Source organism: Oncorhynchus tshawytscha, linkage group LG02, assembly GCF_018296145.1.
Source record: "Oncorhynchus tshawytscha isolate Ot180627B linkage group LG02, Otsh_v2.0, whole genome shotgun sequence".
Classification (NCBI taxonomy): Eukaryota; Metazoa; Chordata; class Actinopteri; order Salmoniformes; family Salmonidae; genus Oncorhynchus; species Oncorhynchus tshawytscha.
In genome coordinates this window covers 62380253-62396329 of record NC_056430.1, presented here as the reverse complement: position 1 = coordinate 62396329, position 16077 = coordinate 62380253, and the positions used below count along the sequence as shown (strand labels likewise).

General features: G+C 42.0%; 2 protein-coding genes and 1 non-coding gene across 4 annotated transcripts in view; 2 read left to right on the top strand and 1 right to left on the bottom strand.

Moving 5' to 3' along the window:
• The first annotated feature begins 192 nt into the window (after positions 1 to 192).
• Positions 193 to 11019, top strand: LOC112265123 (nucleolar protein 11-like). Of its 2 annotated transcripts, XM_042302240.1 has the most exons (19): positions 193 to 388; positions 840 to 953; positions 1091 to 1147; positions 1397 to 1545; positions 1817 to 1874; positions 2048 to 2189; positions 2850 to 3050; positions 3326 to 3402; positions 3520 to 3643; positions 3896 to 3990; positions 4098 to 4163; positions 4344 to 4528; positions 6585 to 6635; positions 7928 to 8053; positions 8459 to 8692; positions 9042 to 9120; positions 9393 to 9485; positions 9592 to 9699; positions 10209 to 11019. In XM_042302240.1, exons 1-19 carry the CDS (start codon positions 242 to 244, stop codon positions 10320 to 10322), a joined length of 2220 nt encoding a protein of 739 aa, XP_042158174.1. In that variant the 5' UTR covers positions 193 to 241; the 3' UTR covers positions 10323 to 11019. The 2 variants fall into 2 exon arrangements, with proteins under 2 accessions (XP_042158174.1, XP_024297950.1); XM_024442182.2 differs by lacking the exon at positions 6585 to 6635 and having other exon boundaries at positions 194 to 388.
• Positions 11020 to 13102: 2083 nt separating this feature from the next.
• Positions 13103 to 13184, bottom strand: trnas-aga. The gene has a single exon. It is a non-coding gene; the product is annotated as a tRNA-Ser (tRNA).
• Positions 13185 to 14053: 869 nt separating this feature from the next.
• The window catches only part of LOC112265130 (nucleosome-remodeling factor subunit BPTF), a 57813-nt gene continuing 55789 nt past the window's right edge, over positions 14054 to 16077 (top strand). The window contains 1 exon segment of the mRNA XM_024442195.2: positions 14054 to 14962. Within this exon segment, the coding sequence (XP_024297963.2) occupies positions 14443 to 14962 (520 nt within the window). The 5' untranslated portion in view covers positions 14054 to 14442.

Genomic DNA, 16077 nt, shown 5'->3' with positions numbered 1-16077 from the left:
TTGAAGGGGTGTCCACATCCTTTGTATAAATAGTGTATATTGAATATAACCACAGGGGCACAGACCGCTACAGGCGTCACACAACAGTACCACAACTCAATATGAAATACCATAAACTAGTCACAGGGGGGCGCTGTCTGATCTTACCGAAGTTGGTCATCTTTAAACCAGACACTGAATACTCTATGGTAGCCGTGCGTAAGTCTCGCGAGGTTTGCACTTCCTATTTTCTTCATCCAGCATGGCCACGCTGTTTGAGGGATTCACGTTGTGCGGACTTGTACAAACGTCAAGTGCTTCAGATTCGGCAATTCAGGGAATTGAACTGGATGGAGACAGTGACCATGCCGTCGTCACCGATTCTACGAGAGCTGTCACTTTATACAAGGTAATGTTGACCAAAACAAGTGGCTGGAATGTTGAACCAGCTCAGCCGATGAGATGATGGCACACTCGTGTCCATTGACATTGCAGTAGGGGATCCGACGTGTTTCAAAATATAGCTACATATAAAAATAGAAATTGCTCACTCTTACCAGTATTGCAATGGTGTTCAACAACGATCTAGCTACAAGTCTGCGTATTCATAAGGTTTACTTGAATCAATCGACGTGCACATTATCACACGTACTGCTTCAATGAGAACAGTAGCATTACTACTAGATAGCTGCTTGGCGTGGGTTTGTTTGGTTAGCTGACGTTGGTGCCACTGTCAAAAAGGTAGTCACACTCGTCTTGTACTTGAATATGAACTTAACGTACCTTTTTTAATATGACCAAGGTTGTGTTTCTGTTGAAAAATGCATGTGGTGTTTACGTATGAGGTGCTGTGTTGACAGGTTTCAGACCAGAAGCCTCTGGGTAGCTGGACGGTGAAACAGGGACAGTTGTTGACTTGTCCTGCAGTGTTCAACTTTCAGACCAAGGAATATGTAGTGGTCTCTGACAACAAGGTAACACTTGTGGACAAGTCCCACAAACATGTAAACTAAACCCATTTAAAACATCTGGATTTGACAGTTGAACTTGATTCTTAAAATAAAGTTTTTGTCTTCATGTTGTTCATGGTCAATAAATGTTTACTCACTAGGTCATCAGAGTTTGGAAAGAAGAGGACCTCAATTTAGACAAAGCATTTAAAGCGACTGTAAGAATGAGCTCTCTCTTGCTCCCTCTCACACACATACAATTTCAATCTCATCTGCTTTGACTTTGTCAATTATGGTGACATACTCTGCAAATTAACATGACCTGTGCCAGCGAAGTCATTGTACCATAATTGAATAAAAATATGCCATATACATATATCTTAGGCTTCCCTCTGACTTTGCAGTCATTTTGCGATGTCTCGCAGTTATTGGTCTTAAAACTACTTCTGTGTCTGCGTGCCTCTTAGGTATCTGCTGATGTATGGAGGGTCCACTCTGCCCCAGGGGGAGAGCTTGTGGTGCTGTTTCAGAGAGGGGCAGTCAGACTCCTGGACTCCCTCCTCTCTGCCCCCCAGCAGCCCATCGAGGGCATCCTGTCAGAGAAGGAGGTCATAAGGTCAGACAATGGACACTAGTCTGGATTAGCGATCTATAACCTTCGGGTTGGTTGGCTTTCGTCCCATCACTATAGAGTCCGGTTGGCTTATTCTCTTACAGAGCCATGGATATTTAAAAATATATAAATGTGGTCTAAAAAAAACTTACAACCATATTAATTTACAGTGAGTCAGAGGCAATGATAATGCTGTCAGTACTTGGCTCGTTTGGGTAACAATAGTTTGTGTGAGAAGCACACAGTTGACAAATGTCTTCATGTTACCTCACAGGTGGAGCACCAACATCGTAGCTGAGAAACAACACTTTGTCCTCTTCACGACAGAGCAGGTAGAATATCCTTTCCTTGTGGTACACCAGTACACTGAATAGCCGTGTGCTCAATGACCTGCCAATGAGCAGGCATAAACCTGGTGCCATTTGCAACATGCTATATTTTGTGCAAGTATGAATTCGGTGCCACACTGTCGTGCTTAACATGGCTTCCCTGTTGTCCGTCACAGAGAGGGGAGCACTTCCTGTATGTGCAGAGGCTCAACCCCAACACCCTACAGAAGTATAGGCTGGAGAGAGAAGACTCTGGAGCTTCCCCATTGAGTTTCTCTGCCTCTCTCCGGGACAAACACATCAACCTGCTCTACCTGTGTGAGTACGGCCGTCACTTCCCTGCCGAAGTAGTATGTTATAAATGTTAGTGATGTTAATTCAGCTTTTAAGATGCATTATGCAGAAATTGTTCTGGCATTTCCTGGTTGTTAAAATTCTAATAGTTATTTTCAGTTTGTGACAAAACAAACAATGTATCGTGTAGAGAATCAACGTACCATGTCAAATGCTGTGAAATGTCTTTTAAATAACCACAAATATTGTATTTTCAGCTGTTTGAAGCTGGTGTACAAAACCGAAAGTAAAAGACGCGAAAACGAACCTTAAGAACAGAGAGCATAGAAATATCATACATAGAACATATGTACCACTTCTTAGACTTGTTTTCAATGAGTGACAGATCTATAACTCACAGCTCTGTGTGAATTTGGTCATGTCACCCAAAAAGTTATATATTTCAGCGTTAATGGTGTCTCCCCCCCCAGATAACCAAAATACTGTTGAAATGGTAGTGCATTCGATATCAATTAAGCACTTCACAAACAATGAAAAACGGTTGTTGATCATCTTAGCTCCAGTCTCATGATAGCACTTATTGTTTTCCTGAGAAACTTGCTCTCTCAATTATGTGATGGTGTCATAAGTCTATGATTGACCTGACTTGCGTCTCTGTCTTCTATCTCACTCTCTTTTCTCCAGACCCTAACGGCTGTGTGTACCAGAGTGTGGTGGCAGTGCGGGGGCCTGTGGGGCTGGAAGGGGTGCAGGCCCTGCCTCGTAGCCTGCGCCTGAGGCTGCCCGTTGGGGAGGGGGAGCTGGGCGCTGCCTCGGCAGTGGCCCTGGACGAAGCTCATGTGGCTGTGGTGGGGATGCCCCATCCCTCCGCCAGGACTGGCAAAGGTAAATATCCGGGTTGGGATCAATGCCATGTCAATTCAGGAGTGAAACTCAAATGTCGATTTTCCTCATGTGGGAAATTGGAATTGTAGTTTACTTCATGAATTTGATTGAATTATGATTCTCACGAACATTCACCCAATCTAACATCAACACTTTTTGAAGTTCTGATTTGATGCATGTAAACAACGTGGTGATATCTTCCCCTTGTATGCTTGGGAGCTTTCACCATATTGCTGACATCCATCCAATCCTTTTTCTTTATTTTTAAATTTCAGATTTCCTCTGCATCTGGAATACTAATTTCCAGACTCTTCAGGCTGGCAAGGAGATGGTGGGAAGAATCCGTGGACAGGTAGAAATACTCAGAATTGTGAATTTTTGCCTCACAACTCTATACTTGTATCTTGCACTAAATAAGACCCGCTTCACTCCTATTTATATCAATGATCATTCCTTCGTTTCCCCTCAGGTCTGGTGTTATTTAGGGAAGCTGTTTGTCCCTCATGGCAAGGCCCTCTCCGTCATTCCCTACGAGTGTCAGAAGTCCTCCCTGGCCTCAGCCCTGGGGAAACTACGACACCCTGGGATCGCAGGTCACACGGCATCTTCTCAGTGAAACAGTCACCAGAGTGGCGTTAGTCGTCCTTGACGGTGTCTGGTTGAATCTAAAATGGCACCCTATTCCCTATATAGTGCACTGCTTTTAATACCATCCCTAGTGTCACCTATCTAATGTACTTAATCTGTAAATTACTGTTGCAATTATCTGAATTGCATCCCTTGAAATGTTATTATAAACTAACAGTTTAGTGACTGGGATTTTATTTCATTTGCGTTTTTTTTAGTGTCCAAATCGTCAGTGGCTATCCCCTCTTGGAACACCCTACTCCATGGGGATCAGCCACAGGGGCCCACCAAAATAGTGGATACCAGGAAGAGTGTAAGTTAACCTGACTTCCAGAATTGATTGACCCTAACCCTAATACTTTACCACTAGAATGGATTCATGTTAATTTCACCTGTTCTGATTGGTCCTCCCTTGTACAGAAGCTGAGACGGAAGAGCCAATCAGCGCCTGCCCTCACAGTGGACCAAGTACTGGAGCTTATCAAGGTATTTTAGATCAACTGTTCACTTTGCTCTTCTGTTTTAGTCTCAAGCAGGTTTTGATGTTGTACATTGAGTGACCCACAAATGACCAGTCCCTTTCATAGTATATTTATATCAAATATAATTGTCCTCGAGGAAATGTTAAGTTAGGTGTTGACTGTGGTCCATCTCCAACCCCTCCAGACTGGTCCAGTGGAGGAGGTCCGGAGGGAGGTGGAGGCCCTGGTCTCCAGAGGCGATGCCCAGGACCTGCAGCTCTCGGTGGGCCGGCTGGCCTGCCAGCTGGTGGCCCGAAGCCAGGTCGAGACGGCCTTCTACGCTCCCGGGGCCTTGGCACGGCTGGTGCAAACACAGTGCCTTTGCCACAGGTGAGGGTGGCATTGGGTTGACTGGACCTCCTATGGCACGGGAGTATTGGTCCTTTGGACAGGGAGGTTATTAGAATGATGGGCGTGACAGGTTAATGATGCTGAAAGGACAACAACCGTAATACCAGCACACGTAGGAGAGTGGCCCTTTTCCAAAAGGTACAGTGGTGTAGTAGGTGTTGCGTACACTCCCTTAATCCCCACTGATGCAAAGTAGTGTAGTAGATCTACTTATGACGTATCAATTATGTAGTACAATAGAGAAATCATGCACAAAGTAGCCTACACAATCGCGAAGCACGCAAAATATATGAATATGTGCACCCATAGCCTAGTTTCAGCAGAATATCATTGGCAGGCAGCTAGAGCACACAGTTCTCAACTGATTTTGGCACGCTGGTAGGGTAGGTAGGAAGGAAGGATGTTTCAAAGTATGATCTATACCAGTAAATGGCAACACTGGGGATGCAAACCATGTATTGGTCTGAAGTCTTGGTTAGTAGGCTATTTGTGATGCGCAGTTCAGTCATCATGCCCTGTTTGCCTCGGAAGCGTGGGCCTGGGTGGACACAGGCCCACCCAATCAGATTGAACACAAAAATAAAACATTATTTTTACAAAGAAAAACTCCTCAGTACCCCCCACAATTATAAATAAATACAGTTGAAGTCGAAAGTTTACAAACACTTAGGTTGGAGTCACCACTCCACATATTTCTTGTTAACAAACTATAGTTTTTGGCAAGTCGGTTAGGACATCTACTCTGTGCAGGACACAAGTAATTTTTCCAACAATTGTTTAGACAGTGAATTATAAGTGAAATAATAATCTGTATTACAATTCCAGTGGGTCAGAAGTTTATATACACTAAGTTGACTGTGCCTTTAAACAGCTTGGAAAATTCCAGAAAATTGTGTCATGGCTTTAGAAGCTTCTGATAGGCTAATTGACATCATTTGAGTCAATTGGAGGTGTACCTGTGGATGTATTTCAAGGCCTACCTTCAAACTCAGTGCCTCTTTGCGAGACATGGGAGAATCAAAAGAAATCAGCCAAGACCTCAGAAAAAAAATTGTAGACTTCCACAAGTCTGGTTCATCCTTGGGAGGAATTTCTAAACACCTGAAGGTACCACGTTCATCTGTTCAAACAATAGTACGCAAGTATAAACACCATGGGACCACGCAGCCGTCGTACCGCTCAGGAAGGAGACGTGTTCTGTCTCCTAGAGATGAACGTACTTTGGTGCGAAAAGTGCAAATCAATCCCAGAACAACAGCAAAGGACCTTGTGAAGATGCTGGTGGAAACGGGTACAAAAGTATCTATATCCACAGTAAAATGAGTCCTATATCGACATAACCTGAAAGGCCGCTCAGCAATGAAGAAGCCACTGCTCCAAAACCGCCATAAAAAAGCCAGACTACGGTTTAACTGCACTTGGGGACAAAGATCATACTTTTCAGAGGACAAATTGGTCATAATGACCATCGTTATGTTTGGAGGAAAAGGGTGGAGGCTTGCATGCCGAAGATCACCATCCCAACCATGAAGCACGGGGGTGGCAGCATCATGTTGTGGCAATGCTACCAAATACTAATTGAGTGCATGTAAACTTCTGACCCACTGGGAATGTGATGAAAGAAATTAAAGCTGAAATTAATCATTCTCTACTTTTATTCTGACATTTCACATTCTTAAAATGTGGTGATCCTAACTGACCTAAGACAGGGAATGTTTACTAGGATTAAATGTCAGGAATTGTTAAACTGAGTTTAAATCTATTTGTCTAAGGTGTATGTAAACTTCTGACTTCAACTGTGTGTGTATATATATATTTTTTTTAAATATATTTTTGTATTTCTCCCAGACCTCCAAAATTGTCATTTTATAACATTTTATAATAGAAAAACAAAAATGTGATGTTCAGGAGACCATTTTGGAGGTCTGGGAGAAATACCAAGAAATATATAATTTTTTGTTGTTTTGGTTCTCATCTGAAAAGTATATAGGAAAAATCATTTTTTTAAATGTAGATAACAGGATTTTTCACACAGGGTACCTTTCCTTCGCTGGGCAGGCCCATTGGGCTTTTTCTTTAGCAAAATGTGAGTATACCCACTACCAGGCACCACTACACTGCATAGGGCCGATGGAAAGGCGGCGTAATGTTAAAGGATAAGCCGTCTATAAACTTGGACAGAATAAGCCAGTAGGTCCCAATCATGAGAATAGGAAAAACACAACCATTACGCTAATGTACAACTATTACTTCCCATTGCGTAAAACATTTCATGTTTAGCACACAAAGTAACCGGTGACCAAAAGTTTAAATGCAACAATATTTCACACCTTATTTTGAAAGAGATTGCTAACAGCAAGCGTGGTGCAATAAAAAAAAACACATTTCCACTCACTAGATGATCATTTGAAACTTAACTTCTTGTTGAAAGTTATTCTTGAAAAGGGAGAAGCTAACAGCCTCTGCAAACTGGTCTGCAACAAAAGATGGCTGCTTGACCTGGGGAAACTACTGCTCCCTATTGTGTAGTGACCTGAAGGCAGTAGTTACTATGTTTTTTTAGCATAAATGGTCCCACCTATTACAAGTCAATTTGATTGGTTGATTAAACTGTCACTCCAAAATGTTACCCTAATACAGTTGAATGGCAAATGCCTTCTATCTAGCTTATGATGGCCTAGCCAATGGCTGTCTCAGCTATCTAGATTTATCTCCCAACAGACCACCAAAAGAAATCTTGATTGCATCTTTTTTTCTCTTCAGTGTTCACCTTTCCTTTCCAACAAAATCTGAAGAGATTCAATCAGAACATAATTGAAAAGAACAATGTCATTTATAATTATTGTTATAATTATTTAATAAATTATCTGAAGTTGTAGAAGGCCCTCATTGTTCTCCACTGACTTGGGTTTAGTAATAATTTGTCGTGTCTCTATTTTCCATCAGGTTGCATTTTTCTCACTATTCTGAAAGTCTAAAGAATCCATATGATGTTCTGAGATATGAATACTGAAATGCTGGATATGTTGAACTCATTATTATGGTGGCCTTATGACAAAATTACAATCATGGTCTTGAATTGGACTTTTTCGGGGCTCAGTCTTGACTCTGCCTCGGACCGCTTGTCACCCCCACCCCATCCGGTTTTGGTCTTGACTTTGACACTCTTTTCTCCGGTCTTGGTCTTGAATTGGTCTCGAACACTGCCAGACATCATAGGTGAAGACATGTTGGGTGGGTACCTATCCCATTTCTTTGCCTATCAGTAGCAATGAAGGAAAGGAGACTGGGAAAGGAAGCTTTTTGTTATAGTATTTTCACACAGACTGTTGTTGAGACCCTTGGTTTGGTTCTGACCTGTTCTATGTCTTTCTGCAGCATGTGTCCCGACCTCCTGCTGCTGGCTCTGGAGCACAAGGACTACTTCCTGTGTCAGCTCTGCCTGCAGCTCTTCCCAGACATCCCTGAGGTGGTCACGTGTGCCTGCCTCAAAACCTTCATCGGGTCAGTCTAACTCGATGGTGTATGGGGGCGTCTTTTGTAACGACCTATACGTTGTGGATAAGATTAATTCTGGTGAAGTTCAGGATCGTGTTTCCTGCCAGTGCTGGAGCTTGACTATGTGTTTGTTGGCCTAGTTGTTTTGATGGTTGAAGTTTCTACTCATTGTGTATTCATCATTGCATATTCTTTCCACCACATTGTAAACCAAGCGGTGTCTTTGTGGCTGTGTATTGCTTTTTAAATGGTTTATTTTGAAGTTCTTTATTTCTAGAACTTGTTTTGTTTGAACCATTTCCAATGCTTCCAAGTGTTGTTACGGCAAATACATAGTTTGTCAATTCATATAAATAGCCTGAAATCAGGATCGTTGTTGTAACGGCTGTGTGTCGCTCTCCCTCCTCCAAGTGTGCCAGACGGCGATGTGGAGATGGTGAGCCTGGAGCCGGACAGCGTGTCCTTCATGGAGGGCCTGGTGGCGGCGGGGGCCCGGGGGGGCCAACAGAACGGCTTCAGCCCCCCTCTGTTTGAGGACAGCTGTGACCCCCACCACCAGCCCAAACCTCCCCAGCACCAGGATAAGAAGAACCCCACACTGCAGCTGGAGGTCTGCCCCGTGGGTTTACACAAGGCTGTGCTACTGTATCCTTGTGTGTAGTCTGGACAACCAATACCCTAAACACTGTTCCATTGCAAGACTACAGTAATATCTGATAATGTCATTGTTGATTAAACAGTGTATTTGATAGAATCATCAATAGTCAGATGGATTGAACCAACACAAGGCTGTGTTACTGTATCCTCTCACTATAGGTTTGTTGAATTGGTTGATTCATTCAATTGTTCATTAATAGGGATAGATACAATGACACATTTCATTGTCAACAGTCTGCTGCGATGCACCATAATGTTTACCGTGCGCTAATATCAGTCCATAGAAATGACTCTTAGACATGTGTGGAGGTGTTATAACTTAACTGTGCTGCCATAGTAATGAGGTCCTGCAGACGCCGTACAGTGACAACCTCCTCGTCCCCCACCTGAAGGACCTCAATGCGCCGCAGGTTATTGTGAGTAGCTACCTGTCTCATCTCCTTGACAATATGCCATAGTTGGGATCAATTCCATTTCATTCAAGTCGATTCAGGAAGTAAATTCCAATCTTCCTCATTGAAGAACAATAACATTTTGTTTACTTCCTGAATTGAATTGGAATTGACTGTAATCCTGCAATATACCATGGTGGGTTTTTATCTATTGACTTCCAATTTATAAACTGCAGTTAGCTATGAGGATATGTTGAAAGACTGGTTGCATCCTTCTATTTCCTTTCCTCTCCTAGCTCTTTCTTCAGTACCTCCAGTTCATCTATTTGAAATATTCCCAAGACGTCTACACACAAACGCCAGTTTTGAGATCGCCCACAATGACACAGGTTGGTACATGGAAGCATTAAAGTTATACAAAAGGTGAAAGCATGTAATTATATTGCATAGCATTAACTTAATGTGTGTGTTCTGAATTTCCTTTTTCTTTTCTAGATCATTGACTGGGTGTGCCTGTTGTTGGATGCTCATTTCACAGTCTTGGTCATGGCTCCTGATGCCAAAGGATTGCTGTCAAATCTCCAAAGCTTTGTCAAGTCCCAGGTATGTGCTTTCTCTTTGGTCCTCACTGCAAATGATAGTTGAGCATTTTTGTCATAATGGTTCCCTTGATAACAACTAGTGTCATTTGTTTTTATTGCTGTGATAATGAAACCCATTTGAGGCACCCAGGGAGGAATGTTTACCTCTTCAGTGGTTCAAACAGGATAAGCAAGTGGTGTTGCCATTATAAATGCTAGCCGTTTTCTGTCACGAGCAGCATCAACAATATTAGGATGAACACGATGCACGACTTTGCTCTCACACAGTCACACAGGGTGTCTGCGGATGTGCACTGGTTCACTCCACTCTGCTAAACCGTGCCCGCTACTGAACCAACCCAGCGGAGGAGTTTAGCCACACGCTTCAACACTCTTATTTGTTGTGTAAATTGGCACACTACTGCTATTTACTTTGTGCATCTCCTTCATCTCGCTGACGCACATACTGTATGTATATGGTTCTTTGTTGTACGGGTTGATTTAACATCTATCCCCGTCTACCCATTCCAGGTGAAACTATTCTCTGAACTGGGGAAGATCGAGGGCAGCCTTCAAGAGCTCCACAAAATGAAACCGTCGAAGGACATCAGCCAGTACTCCATAGAAGTCATTGAGCTTTTTTAGACCATATTTACAGATTATTTCCAATAAAACTCTGCCGTTGACCTTTTCCCCATTTTTCTCTTGGTCAGTTGCATCGTTGTTCCACTTTGTATTTGGTATGCTACCGAAAGGTCCATGGTTCAACTGCTATATCATCATACCTCTCTACTGTAGATGCCTACGCTGGTCCCAGGTCTGCTTGTGCTTTCAACGATGAACATAGGAGTTGGCTGTGCAGCGCCCAAACAGATCTGGGATCAGTCTAGTTGATTCCCAGATGTGTAGAGAAAATTATTCTCAAGTTCTGAACTGTGGCATTGCTGAGGCAGAGGTCCCTATAGCCATGTGATTTGTATTTGTCTGTATAATCTGAGGGCGTGTGTAGTAGAAATATTTGCTCATATGAATTATGAAAACTATAGTCCCATGATATTTCATCATGGCATAGATACTTTTAACCTATGGAACATACTGCCCCTTTTTATAGGAATATACTGACATGTCTAAAAATAGAAATGCGTCTCAACCTTCCATATGGTTGACAATCTTGTGGTTGAATGTTGTATTTCATGAAGGCGATTTGGACAGTGAATAACGTCTCCCAATCACATAGTCGCACATTTTTCTATAGATACATTTTGTGTTGCATTCTAACAAAGTCAATTCTGAATTCATATGACAGTATTTGTATTAAAAATACCCTATGCACAAAATGAAACTGGCCTTTGTCCCATCATGATGAGTTGTAAGGTTATCATATGTATGTTTAAGTTAAGATTACATGGGACCATATACAAAAGTATGTGGACACCCCTTCAAATTAGTGGATTTGGTTATTTCAGCCACACCTGTTGCTGATGGGCACAAGTTAGGTTTTAAAAGTAGGTCGGGATCATATATATATTTTTTATCCAGTCAGACTCCAAACGGCCTACCCAACCACTGAAGCGTGTAAAAATCCCCTGTCCTCTGTTTTAACACTGACTACCAAGTTCCAAACTGCCTCTGGGAGCAACGTCAGTACAAGAACTGTACGTTGGGAGCTTCATGAAATGGGGTTCCATGGACAAGCAGCCGTGCACACAAGCCTAAAATCACCATGCTCAATGCCAAGTTTTGGCTGGAGTGGTGTACAGCTCGCTGCCATTGGTCTCTGGAGCAGTGGAAACATATTCTCTGGAGTGATGAATCACACATCACCATCTGGCAGTCCATGGACAAATCTGGGCTTTGGTGGATGTCAGAACGCTACCTGCCCCAATGCGTAGTGCCAACTGTAAAGTTTGGTGGATGAGGAATAATGGCCTGGGGCTGTTTTTCATGGTTCGGGCTAGGCCCCTAAATTCGAGTGAAGGGAAATCTTTACGCTACATAAATCAAATCAAATTGTATTTGTCACATGTGCAGAATGCAACCTTACAGTGAAATGCTTACTTACAAACCCTTAACCAACAATGCAGTTTTAAGAAAAAATGTGTTAAGTAAAAAATAGATAAATTCTAAAATAAATGTAACAAATAATTAAAGAGCAGCAGTAAAATAATAGCGAGGGGGTATGGGGCACCGGTTAGTTGAGGTAATTGAGGTAATATGTAGGTAGAGTTAAAGTGACTATGCATAGATAATAAATAGACGGTAGCAGTAGCATCAAAGTCTGGGTAGCCATTTGATTAGCAGTTCAGGAGTCTTATGGCTTTGGGGTGGAAGTATTTTGGACATAGATTTGGTGCTCTGGCACCGTTTGCCGTACAGTCTATGAATACAATGACATTCTAGACGATTCTGTGCTTTTCACTTTGTGGCAACAGTTTGGGGAATGCCCTTTCCTTTTTCAACACGAAAATTCCCCCGTGCACAAAACGAGGCCCATGCAGAAATGGTTTGTCGAGATCGGTGTGGAAGATCTTGACTGACCTGCGCAGCACACCGACTTCAAGCCCATCGAACACCTTTGGGATGAATTGGAACGCAGACTGCAAACCAGGCCTAATCTCCCAACATAAGTGCTTAACCTCATTTGTTGGATATTCAACGGATATTCGCACTTTCAAACCACTTGAGCCACAGACTCCAAAATAAGTGTCATGATGTTGGAAAAAATTGCTCACAACATTGCACAGATCTTATTTTCACGATTTGGACATGAATTCACTTTCCAAAGCTGATAAACTTGTGGAAGTGTGAGCAGCATTTTGGATTCGTAGTTGAATTAGTTAGGGAGCGTAAACAAAGTACAAATGTCAATAGCTCCTTGGTCATCAAACATACTTGACTCAAACAAGGTTCAGAATTTAGGAGTAATTTAAATTTGAACATTTGTATTTGTCACTATGTTAACGGTCCCTAACTGCTGTTGGTGGACGTAAGGAAAACTACAGGGGAATATCCAACCTGAAACTGTTTTTACCTCGGTGAGTGGAGGCTGTTATAGCAGCAAAGGAGGGGGGACAAGCTCCATATTAATGCTCATGATTTTGGAATGAGATGTTCAACGAGAAGCTGTCCACATACTTTTGAGTCATGTAGTGTATGTAATTTAGATATCTACATCAATATTTTTTGCAATACCGCTAAAGGCTATATGGAACATGCAACCAGAAAATGAAGTATTTATTTTTTAACACTTGGAGGTGCCCTTTTCCATTGTGTTAGACCACCTTTTGCATGAAGACTGTATCAAGACATTAACTACATTCAAATTTAGGTAACAAATGTATAGCTGAATGATTTTGGGATTAGAAGGACTACCCTTTAAAGTGAAAATTCACATGAACTATTATTGTTACATCATCAAAAGATATCGTTGTCGGCAGGATTCGAACCTGCGCGGGAAGATCCCAATGGATTTCTAGTCCATCGCCTTAACCACTCGGCCACGACAACTTGATATTTACAGATGAAATTATTCCCAATTTAGCCTATGTCCAATGAAACCTGCTGCTATTTATCATTTTAAAGACTATTAGCTATTTCTTAAACTACCATTCACTATGCTGGCTGCTTCTATTGAGAATGTAGCTATAACATCGAAATAATTAGACTTCTGCCTGCTAGACTTAATAAAGCAATGTGCTTGCTTTAAAGAGAAAAGCCTTGGCATAGACATACTACAGAGAGCAGGCATCAACCAGTATACTAGACATAGTAGGCCTTGTCTAAATAGGCTACATTTGAGGACATAAACCACAGACTGTAATTAAACATAATGTAGCTAGGCCTTATGATAAGAGAGGGATTTAGGAAACATTGTAGCAACAAAGAGAAAAAAAAGAAACAGTGTTGCACCACAACTGCTGCATTGGTAGGTTTTGTCACCATCATTCATTCCATGGTGATGGAACTGTTCTGATGTTATACGTTCTGATCGAGAATGTTGAATGACCTCTTCATAATATCCACTGTGTGCATCAATAAGTAAACACAATGTTTGAATGTATAAATGCATACAATTTTCCAATGCAATACACAATATGAGTATTTGTTGCCATTAAAATAAGTTTATCGAATAACTGTATCAAAATTACAAAACGGAGTCTCTTTGATAACAACAAATCAACTACCAATAGCTACATGATTTAAATGTTGACATATAGTGAACTCCTGCCTAATATGTGATAATATTTGCTCTAACTCTGAAACAACAACTTGGTTTCATGATTCTGATCTTTCCTGTGGCCGACTACGTATTGCTTGCTTACATTCTGGCTAGAATGACGACGTCAGCTGCAAATTGACAACGCTGTTACATTGTAATACATCGATATTTTCTTGATTTATGTGAATTGGCATGACAAGTGAACGTAAATAAACAATCGTGGGGGCATCACGTTTGCATGGATAACACATTTTATGAACTAAATGCGTCTACTGTAGAATAGTGGTCACGTGACCTCCATACAGGGCCTGCTGTCTGTTTTCAGCGGAGGGAGAGATCCGAAGAAAAATGGCGACTGCAGGCGACCTAAAGCGGGACGCCGGCCATTCTATTTGAACATTCTACTAAAAATTGAGCCCGGGGCTTGGTGGGGCTAATTGTGACTATCGCAACGTTGGTTAGGGTTTCCGAGGTTGCCCGGTTTCTCGGGTTTGTGTGGACTAGTCGCGCGCTAAAATTGAAATTAAAAATAATACATCTGCTACAATGCGAGGGAGAAGAGGAAGGCCGCCCAAACAGGCAGCGGAGATGCAGGAGGTTTCCCCTGGGCCAGTTCGCGGTTCAAGAGGGAGAGGGAGAGGTAACCGTGGTAGGGGAAGGGGCCGAGGACGTGGCCGCGGACGGGGTTCGGTGGTGGATACCGGCGATACAGAAATTAATCGGAGAGAAAACTACCATTCGTCCAGGGGCCGGAGGAAAGTTGGAGCAGCGACGACATCGCGGGGCAGAGGAAGAGGCAGGGGTTCGAGAGGTGGTCGCGGCAGCAGGGGGAGACGGCCACTGTGCAAGGTGGTCTACGATGACAACAGCGACGAGGAAGAGGACAATATTAGTTTGAGGTCGGAGGAAGACGAACTTTTACACGAGAATCCTTCCTCAGACTACGAAGAGGAGGCCGTGGACAATGAGTCCGATTTTCTGGAAGAATTACCAGATGAGGATGATGCTAGCTACTGTACAGATAGCAGCTTTCGGAGCCATGATAGCACGCACGGCAGCACTCCAGGTACGTTTACTTGCAAATGCAATTTAGAAGCATTTTTCAAATGCACGCCAAAGTGTTACAGTTTTATTTAGCACATTTGGGAAGTAAGCTGCATTGTTCAAAATGGAGATTGCACTCATAAACAGGCCTTTGTTTAGGAGCTCTGGTGATCGTTTGCTAGTTCGCGCACAGTGAACAATACTGTCACCTCGCATGTTTTCTGTTATAAAAAATCAGCAACTATTGGCAAAAATGAACACGAATTTGACGATGGTGATTATTGTAATGTGGAATTGTTCATTTGCATAATTGCACCATTTTGCATGCAACATATTAGACGTTAGTTCCAGATAAACATTTAGCTACTTTCCATTCATTCATTTAGCAATTATCGTCAACAAGCTTGCCATGCTGCACTACCTGGCTACAAAATATCACGATAAGATTTATACCTTTTTTGTTTTAGAACTGCGCGTGCGTTTTTGATACTTTGTCGCCTTGCATGGCATGAATATACTGTTATACAGTTCCTGTAGTAGATGTAAACAATAAAGGGTCAGTTTCATCAACTAGTTGTAATTTATCCCCCTCCTCCCTTAGTTTAAACCATTTTTTCCTTCAGAAAATCAAGTGTTGCGATAGATTTCGTGAGATTGTGGTCAAATCAGCTTGACAGGACATCATCGTGCGGCCCTTTGTTTTGAAAAGAGGCGCTCTAATTTCACCTGTTGCAGCTTGAACTCATTATAATATCACGTACTAAATTGTGCGGTAACCATAGCAAAGCCAATCTCAATGTAAACGAACAAGAGCAAAGGTAACCTTCTTTGAAAAGTAATTGTTGAACTGTAAAGTCAATAGTTTTGATCTTGTATAATGTCAAAACATGAGTGAAAGTGACATTGGTGTCATTCATGTACTTTGGACTTCATGTAGTCAATTTTCAAGACATTTATGCAATATTAAAGAACCATTTTGTATTTTTCAGGATTATACATAAGATTAGTATACATTATTGTACATTTTCTGATATCTTTTGGTGTTCGGTAAAATCTTAAATTATCATAATTCCATATGTTCCTGTAGACCTGGAATGGATCTGCTGATTCATAATGCAATGCAGAATAATATTTCCA

Coding starts and splice junctions, on each gene's coding strand:
- LOC112265123 (XM_042302240.1), top strand. CDS start 242: ATGGCCACGCTGTTTGAGGGATTCACGTTGTGCGGACTTGTACAAACG. Junction 954..1,090: donor TAGTGGTCTCTGACAACAAG/GTAACACTTGTG, acceptor TTTACTCACTAG/GTCATCAGAGTTTGGAAAGA. Junction 8,054..8,458: donor TGCCTCAAAACCTTCATCGG/GTCAGTCTAACT, acceptor CCCTCCTCCAAG/TGTGCCAGACGGCGATGTGG.